The sequence below is a fragment of the Electrona antarctica genome (genome assembly GCF_951216825.1).
Source record: "Electrona antarctica genome assembly, chromosome: 20".
Classification (NCBI taxonomy): Eukaryota; Metazoa; Chordata; class Actinopteri; order Myctophiformes; family Myctophidae; genus Electrona; species Electrona antarctica.
This window is the reverse complement of record NC_136801.1, coordinates 20,595,037-20,604,158: the sequence shown is the minus strand read 5'-3', so window position 1 is coordinate 20,604,158 and position 9,122 is coordinate 20,595,037. Positions and strand designations below refer to the sequence as shown.

General features: G+C 42.4%; 1 protein-coding gene across 1 annotated transcript; it reads left to right on the top strand.

Moving 5' to 3' along the window:
- Positions 1 to 470: 470 nt before the first annotated feature.
- Positions 471 to 2,244, top strand: LOC306913197 (melanocortin receptor 4-like; the record flags this gene model as incomplete). Its single annotated transcript, XM_079489785.1, has 2 exons — positions 471 to 752; positions 1,495 to 2,244. The coding sequence occupies 2 exons, from the start codon at positions 471 to 473 to the stop codon at positions 2,242 to 2,244; spliced, it is 1,032 nt and encodes a 343-aa protein (XP_079345911.1).
- Between the last annotated feature and the right edge of the window lie 6,878 nt (positions 2,245 to 9,122).

The following is a 9,122-nucleotide window of genomic DNA, read 5'->3' as shown; positions in this document are numbered from 1 at the left end:
TCTAAATGGGTTAATGACAATTTTATTCAAAACTAATTTGTACAACGTGAATTGGAAGAAAATCCAAGATGAAATACAAAATGTGCTCCTCTTTTATTTGCAAGAGAGCTCATAGGAGAGAGAAGCAGGGGGAGGGGCCAGTTGTGTGTGCGCACAGTCGCACACAGATGTTGAGGGGGATAAAATGCAAGAGCGAGTGAGAGAGCATCACAGAAGCTGCCAAGTGATGATCTGCCCGCATGCCTGCAATGTGTGAGTACTCAGTCAGTATGTAGTACATACGTGTGTGCACTATGCTCTTATTACCTCTCTCTCTTAAACACAGGTGCACGCACGCACGCACGCACGCACGCACGCACACACACACACACACACACACACACACTCTCTCTCTAACTAACCTCTCTCTCTGCTCTTCATACATTCTTAACCTTAACATAGAAGAAGGACAAAGGAGTTGACCAGACATCATGAACGGCACATCACAGCAGCAGCAGCATCATGCACTAGTTCACAGACACAGCAGGAACCACAGCTTGGTCGCCACGATGCTGCCCAGCATGCACCACAGCAAGGACTCGTCGGCGGGCAGCTGCTACGAGCAGCTGATCATCTCCACGGAGGTGTTCCTGACACTCGGCATCGTGAGCATGCTGGAGAACATGCTGGTGATCACCGCCATCGTGAAGAACCGTAACCTCCACTCGCCCATGTACTTCTTCATCTGCAGCCTGGCCGTGGCTGACATGCTGGTGAGCCACATATATATTTCAGTCAGATAACTCTTGGAGTGAATTTAGAATATATATTTATTGAGCATCCCTATTCATTCCCTGTAACATTAACATTTTATTTAAATTATAAGCCAAAAGAAGAATTAAAGGGAATGAATAAGACCCCCATACAGGGGGATCTAGAAACAGAGCCTGTATACGGGTGGATGCTGGGGAGGCGGTGAGATTTGCAAAAACTTCATGAGCAGCAGGTTAGCAGCAAGCGAGGCAGGGAGACAGCAGCAGCGGTGCACGACCGCTCAGCAGGAATGAGCAGGTAGGCAGAGAGGTTTAAATAGCCGCTCTGATCAGGTAAAGAGTGCATGAGACTAGTCACCTGATCAGGTAGGCGCGCTCACGAGTTGCCTGACTGAACTAGCTCTGCAGGCTTCGCATCATACAGCGTAGGGTTGGGGTGATATGGTGGTAAATATCGCCGAGATGATACGATATCGTTATATACCTTAATTTATACGAATGTAGAACGACGGTTTTGTTCGCCAAAAAAGTATTTTGGCCCAAATGTATTTTATTTTTATTTCAGTTTCTGTTTATTTTATTTCAGGTGGTGGTTATACTGATAGGTGACTTGAATAAAAAAAAAGAACCATAAAAAACCTACATAAAAAAGTATCACAATAACATCATGGATCGTGATACTGCTTGGAAAACGAATGGTGATATTCTATTTTTTTCCCCCATATCACCGACCACCCTATAGGTGAGCGTGTCCAATGCCTCCGAGACCATCGTCATCGCCCTGATCAACGGCGGCAGCTTGAGCATCCCCGCCGCCGTCATCAAGAGCATGGACAACCTGTTCGACTCCCTGATCTGCAGCTCGCTGCTCGCCTCCATCTGCTCGCTGCTGGCCATCGCCGTGGACCGCTACATCACCATCTTCTACGCGCTGCGCTACCACAACATCGTGACAGTGCGCCGGGCGCTGGCGGTCATCGCGGCCATCTGGTCGTGCTGCACGGCGTCGGGCATCCTCTTCATCGTGTACTCCAAGAGCACCACGGTGCTTGTGTGCCTCATCACCATGTTCTTCGCCATGCTCGGCCTCATGGCCTCGCTCTACGTGCACATGTTCCTGCTGGCGCGGCTGCACGTCAAGCGCATCGCCGTGCTGCCGGGGAACAACGACGCTGCGGCAGGCGGCGGCCTCGTGCACGCGCGCGCCAACATGCGGGGCGCCGTGACGCTCACCATCCTGCTGGGCGTGTTCGTGGTGTGCTGGGCGCCCTTCTTCTTGCACCTCATCCTCATGATCTCGTGCCCGTGGAACGCCTACTGCGTTTGCTTCATGTCGCAGTTCAACCTCTACCTCATCCTCATCATGTGCAACTCCGTCATCGACCCCATCATCTACGCCTTCCGCAGCCAGGAGATGCGCAAGACCTTCAAGGAGATTTTCTGCTGCTGCGTGCTGTCCAGGGTCCTGTGCGAGTGCGAGCTGCCCACCTAAGTCGTGGTGGAGGTTTTGTGGGTGCATGAATGAATGAATGAATGATTTTATTTACGTGTCTGACTGCCTTTTGCAGCCCATTCCTTACGGGATTATTCAGACACAATTTACAGTACAATATATTTCTATGCTGACACCACACTGACACCAAAATATTAAACAAAAGTAAATATCATACAATACATAACATAATCAAGAGTACTGTACATTCAAGTAGTCCATTTTGTCGAGATAGAGACTAAAGTGGAGGGCGAGAGAGAGAGAGAGTGTGTCAAATTTTGCACAGATGTAGCATGCTCTAATGATTTAAAAAAAGTTATGGCCATTTTTGTATACCCCGGCCACCATAGACAACCAATATAAGGAAACATTTCATCATACTTTAAGCAGCATGTGACATGTCAAAGTATTCATGATTCTGAATCCATTCCAAGCATTAGTTTTGCACGAAAAACATATCCACCAAATGTGCTGATCTCATCACATTTGTGATGACGGCTGTCGCCGTTTTTAGGCCAAGGAGTGTTTTTCGTGCAAAACTAATGCTTGGAATGGATTCAGAATCATGAAAGCCTCCTAGTTTGACATGTCACATGCTACTTAAAGTCTGATGAAATGTTGCCTTATATTGGTTGTCTATGGTGTGGTATACAAAAATAGCCATAACTTTTTTCCGCAATGTTTCCGGCAGAGCAGACCTCTCTTAATGACCAAATGAATAGAAAAAACACAAATAAAAAGTATGTCATGACATCACAGGTTCATCCTTAACCGTTGAGCTTTTGGGCCCCCTGGCCACCATTAACAACCTACAGGAATTAAGGCATCATTTTAAGTAGCAAGTGATGTGTCAAACAAGGGGTTTTTCATGATTCTGAATCCATTCTAAGCATTAGTTTTGCTCAAAAAACACTCCTTGGGCCACTTGCCCAAATGTGATGACCTCATCACATTTGTGATGATGGCTATGGCCGTTTTTAACCCAAGAAGTGCTTTTCGTGCAAAACTAATGCTTGAAATGATTCAGAATCATGATAACCCCCTAGTTTTAAATGTCACATGCTACTTAAAGCATAATCAAATTTAAAAGAAATTGTCTTATAATGGTGGCCATATGGATTTGGCCGCTATGGCGACCCTGAAGGTCTGTGCAAAATGTGGCACTTTTAGACAAATTAACGTGAACATATCCCTCCACTATACCCCAAACCCTAACCACGTATGTCGGAGCCATGGGTGAGTCTTAACTAGCCACTATTGGTACGTTGGACTAACGTATGCCCCCCGTGGAGGTTTCGCTGCATCCACGACTCCACGCCGTGCATATTATGTGGCATCCCGAGTGAAGCCAGATGACGCCAGCAGGCGAGATAACGTGATTTCCAGCTGTACTCAGTGTGAACATGCTGCTCCCGTGCTTGGTTGTGAATGATCAATAAGAAGGGCACTTGCCCACCTCTGGTTCAGTGAGGCAGACAAGATAGAGAATCAAATCTCCTTGCAGGAATTGTGTTTTTTTCATTCGTTGGTGAGTACCATTCTAAAGTACAATTCAAGTTTCATATGACTGTGACAATCACATGTGTGCATACACATGGGTACGGTAATGTTTACTTGACCTGCTGTGCATATCATCTCGTCAACTTGTAAAGTCATTTTTTAAAGCTAGCAATTGAATATAAATGCACCAGTGTCCTCTAGTGACTGCTGTGTCTGTATTGACATGAGAGGGTATGAAAACAACACGGTGCACAGCTTGCCGTAGCACTGAGACAGTGCCAGTACAATGTGCAGTGGAGGCGAAAGTACTCATTTTTTTTACTTAAGTAAAAGTATCAATACCGCAATATAGAAGTACTCTGTTACAAGTAAAAGTCCGGAATTCAAAATGTACAAGCTGTGAACTTGTAGATTGGCTATTTTCAACTGGCCAAAATGTATCTAGGGCTGAAGTGGGTAATGTATTTTTTTTTTATAATAATCAAAATCTACAAAGTAACTACTGTAGTAACTCAAGTTTTCAAATAATTGTAGTGGAGTAAAAGTACATTATTTGCCTCTGAGATGTAGCGGAGCAGAAGTAAAGTATTGTAAATTACAGTACAGTACTTTACACCACTGGCAATGTGGCAATTAGTTAGTTGAGTTAACGCAGCAACTAATGTGGCAATTAACATAGTACATGACAGACTACCTCCAGGATGCGACAGTGTAAAACAGTTTACATTTAAATAACATTTGTCCACTTTCAACAAATGTACAGTATTTGCAACAAAATGAAATCGAGCCACACACCGTCTACACTTGCACAATGGGCAACAACTTGATTTAAGCAATTGTTCAAGCATCTCTGAAATGCCTGAAGGTCTATAGATATTGACTGAAAAATATAAGTTGTGTATACAGTGTGTGTGGGTAATTTTATTTCATTCTATGCGTCGGATCCTTGCCTACACACCCGCCTGAGCTGATCAGGTGTGCATAAAACGTTGTTGTTTCCCAAGAAGATTACTTCAAATTTGCAATGAAACAATGATCCATTATGCATTTTGCCAGGTATCAATTCATACAAACTGTTTACATTTCATTTTGGTGTGCTCTGTGTGTGTTTTGCTTTATATCTCAGGCAGACGCATGGCCAAAATGGTATAGTAATGGGGAAGCCAATAGAAATGAACTGCATTAGCCTACATCATTGACTTTATCAATACTGTGTTCTCAAACAATTATTGTATGATAAGCTTTTATGAGACCATGTATGGGACCCAAGTGTTTCGTGCATATGCTGTAAGGTTGCACGGTAATATGCCTTGTGAGCTTGTGGTTTGTGTGAATAATGTTTGCAAGTTTTGCACAGAGCTCTGATCATTCTCAGTGGATTTCACAAATGCTATAGCTCAAAACATCATTGTATTTTCCTAGATCTATATTTATTTAAGATAACTGTTTACTTGTATCTGTGTCATGAGAAATGTTGCTTCTAATCCCTGCCTTAATATGCACTGTGACGTACCGGTATAAAAATGTGATGTATTTTGTTAAAGTATTGGATTGTCAAAACGTTTTATATTGCCATTGATTATCTCTGCCAACCCTCGTTGATTATGCAGTTCACATTTCACATGTCCTTGAAGACTCCTTGATTGTCATTTTTAGCCTTGATTTCTCCTTTATTAGACCTATGTAACCTAGGAGATGACTGCCATAATAGCACTGATGCCATACTGACTTCATAGATGACTCATGTCATTGACGCGTGATTTGGAATCCCAACGCAGCTCCAGGAAACCCTGCTGTGATTGGTCAGTAGTCGCTGTGATTGACAGTTCTCGTTTTTGCAACTATGCGTAAACCTAACCATAAACCTAACCTCAGTAAAACTATACCTAAACCTAACCTTAACCTTAACCCTAACCTCAGTAAAACTATGCCTGCCCGGGAGCCAATCAGATACACGGTAAGTCCTGGATCCTGGAACAACGGTGAGGGTTGGTGTGATTCTAAATCATGCATCATTGATAGGCCACATGTAAGCACAATGCCGTCTTGTTGCTTTACATTTTCACCATCTGCTCGCATATTTTCAGTGATGCTTTCCACATTAATGTCCTTCGTAATGTGCATTTCTGATTTTCTGTAAGCTTGTACAATTATTCCCAAGACAGATCATTACAATAAAGTATCATAAGCAGACTTGTGATAACACATGCTTGTTATGTTTTCTTTTACCATTGTGCCGTCAATGACGTCTCACTACAAAGAAATTCATGTTAAAATATTCAAAATGTTTCGTTTTTATATCTTTTAAAAAGAAATAGCAGTACAAGCTCACAATGCATCGCAGCGCAACATGTGAGCTTGTAGATTGGATATCGTCAAATAGCCGATGTACAGTATATACATAATATTTTAAAGGACCAAGCTGTCCTGAAAGGACTTGGTCCTTTATTGTTTTTGTAGTTTTTTTTCTTCCGCCAAAAATAGCAGTTCTGGCTGAACCGTGCAGTCGGTTTTCGCGAAATTTGGATATATGGTAGAGGGCCATGCCAAACGGTGAGGATGCGAAGCCCACAACCATTGGCCAAAGGGTGGCGCTATATTGAAAATGCAAACTTTGACCACGCATAGCTCATGAACCGTTTGACCGTCAGCAATGAAACCTCGACACACATATGCGTCTCCTCATGCCGAACAAGTATCGTGCTCTTACTTTTGTCCTCTGACCTCTAGATCACCCGCCATTTTGAATTATATGAAAATCAATTAAAATGCATCTCCTCCCAGGATCTTTGATCAAAATGCACGAAAACTTTTACACGTGACCTTTGGACCTATACGGACATGGGAAAGTATAGTTTTTTTTAAGTGACAAAATGAAGGTTTTATGAGCCAATGAAAATTGCCGTTTTGTGAAATTTTGTCTTTACTTTGTTCTGTTGTAGTGCCTGTGGCTCTGCTGGTCTAAAGTGCCTCACCTGTCAATCACCTGAGAGTTCTGGCTGCCACACCCTGTGTCAGCTGTTCTTGATTAGTTGCAGGCTATATAAGAGGAGCTGTGACCAGCAGCTCATTGTCGCCCAAACACCCAAACTGAACAGTTGTGTTCCCTTTTTGTTGCTGTTATTAGTTAAGTTTCAGATGGGCTGGTTGTAAGTATTATTTTGGGTGTCCATCAGTCCCTGTTTTGCAATGCAGGATTTTAAATAAATGTGTAATATCTTTGTAAACTTTTGATCTGACTTTGTGTCCTTTTATGTTAGCCCTTGGTTGAGCCAAGTTTAAAGGGCCGTAACAATGCTAGAAACTGATTTGTTTAGTGGGAAACATGTATGAAGAACTTGATCCTGATCAAATCAGGTTCTTTACTCATGAATTGATAGATTATTTGATGTTGTACAACAGTGATTTTGAAACAAAGACTGATTTGGACACCTGGCCTTTCAGTTCAGGTTTTTTGTGTCCTGAAAGGATTCCCTTGCATGGATGGTTCTGGTACCGGATGGTACCCAGACCTGGCGAGTCGACCCGGAACTCTGAACCCCCCTTCACCCACAAATGTGGTAATCTGGCTATTCTCCAAATTGGAGAAAGAGACTGCTGTCCCTGAACTGAATAGGAACTGAACTGGGACTTTTCAAGTCAACAACTTAAAGTGTGTGTGTGTGTGTGTGTGTGTGTGTGTGTGTGTGTGTGTGTGTGTGTGTGTGTGTGTGTGTGTGTGTCTGTGTGACTGTGTGTGTGTGTGTGTGAATTGAACTAAACTAATATTTTATCCTTTTGTTACAGTAAATTGAAAGTGATTATCTTGAGAAGCACGTCTCTGCTCCTATGATTACACCGAAGGTTACACATAGATAGCTTCATAGTTAGACTTGTTTGACAGCACTGAATGTGTATGGCGTTGTGTTAGATTCATGTATGTATTTTCAAGCAGTTAACCACTTAAACCCGCCATACATAGAAAATGTGTACTTTGTCTGCGCTTGCCTTGTCTTTCCCCTACACCAGTGGTTTTCAACCAGTGGTCCGGGGACCACCAGTGGTCCTTGTGGGGATTCCAGGTCCCTAGCTAAATGATGGAAAGTTGGTAACTTGTCTTAGTGGACCCTTCTAGATCTATAACTCTTGAGAGTGTAAAATGAAACCAAATGGACCCAGAAGGGTCCATTTTACGCTCTCAAGAGTTAAATTATTGTTAAACATCTGCATTACTTAATTTACAAATAGTCTACACAATTAGAGAATGTAGAAGAATTGTTATTTTGATCAACATGTGCGTGTTATCTCTCCTACCAACATCAACACATCATGGAATTCTTATCGAACAATAACAACATATTATTTATTGTTGGGTCTGAGAGGCTAAATCTCATCAAATGGTGGTCTGTGTGGCTCAAATGCTGAATATAATGAAAAAGGTTGAAAACCACTGCCCTACAGGCGGAAATAGCAGTAGATTTCAGCCAATGTTCCTCTCAGAAAAGGAATGCTATAGGGTTCAAGTGGTAAGTAAAATATCCTATCATACAAAAAAAGAACCCCCTGTAGTAAACATCTATAGATCAGTGGTTTTCAACTACTTACATCTTTCATATCAAGGTCTCACGGTCCGTGACTTGTTCTGTCACCCTGCTGATGTTCCTTGTTTCTTTTGGGTCTTACTCTTACTTTACTTTTGTGTACCTTATATTGTAGTAATCTAGTGTCTCTTGGTTTTCTGTGTTGCTCATGTTACCTGTCTTGTCTAACCTTGTGATCAGTCTATATTTTCTCCACAGGGTTAAAAAAAAAAAGACCGGTTGTTTAACCCTTGCTTTAAAAATTTTTTAAATAAAGGATCTTCTACGTACTTCAACTGCACAGAGCTGCCTTGGATCGTCTTTAAAGTTCGCCACCATCTTCTTTTCCTTCCACTGTGATCTTTTACAAACTCAAAGGTATAGAACCTTTAATTAAAGAACTCTTTCCACAACTCTTATTACCTTACCTCAGTCTTAATCCCTTGTGGGATCAATACAAGGGCCTATATAGCTATCCGTCCATCTGCAACTTCTGTGTATGTCTAGACTAAAGGATCCGTTATTGGTATCGCAGGTACTAGTGTATATTCGTTGTATTCCCATGGTGATGACTCAAACAAGGTGTGGTGCATGACAATGGGGAGTCTGTGGAAATACATAAATAATGGACAAGGAGATCTGAAATACATGGATCCTATGATATAGGGGGTTTCTGTAAGGTAGAGAGCTGGTGTGGTGGAGACTGGAGACAGTGGAGAGCTGTGCTGATTTAGCTCTGGTCCTCATGCACATACAGACAAGCACTGTTTGTTTGAAGACGACTGAAGCACTGAGCTTCACTTTGTGTATAGTTGTTCG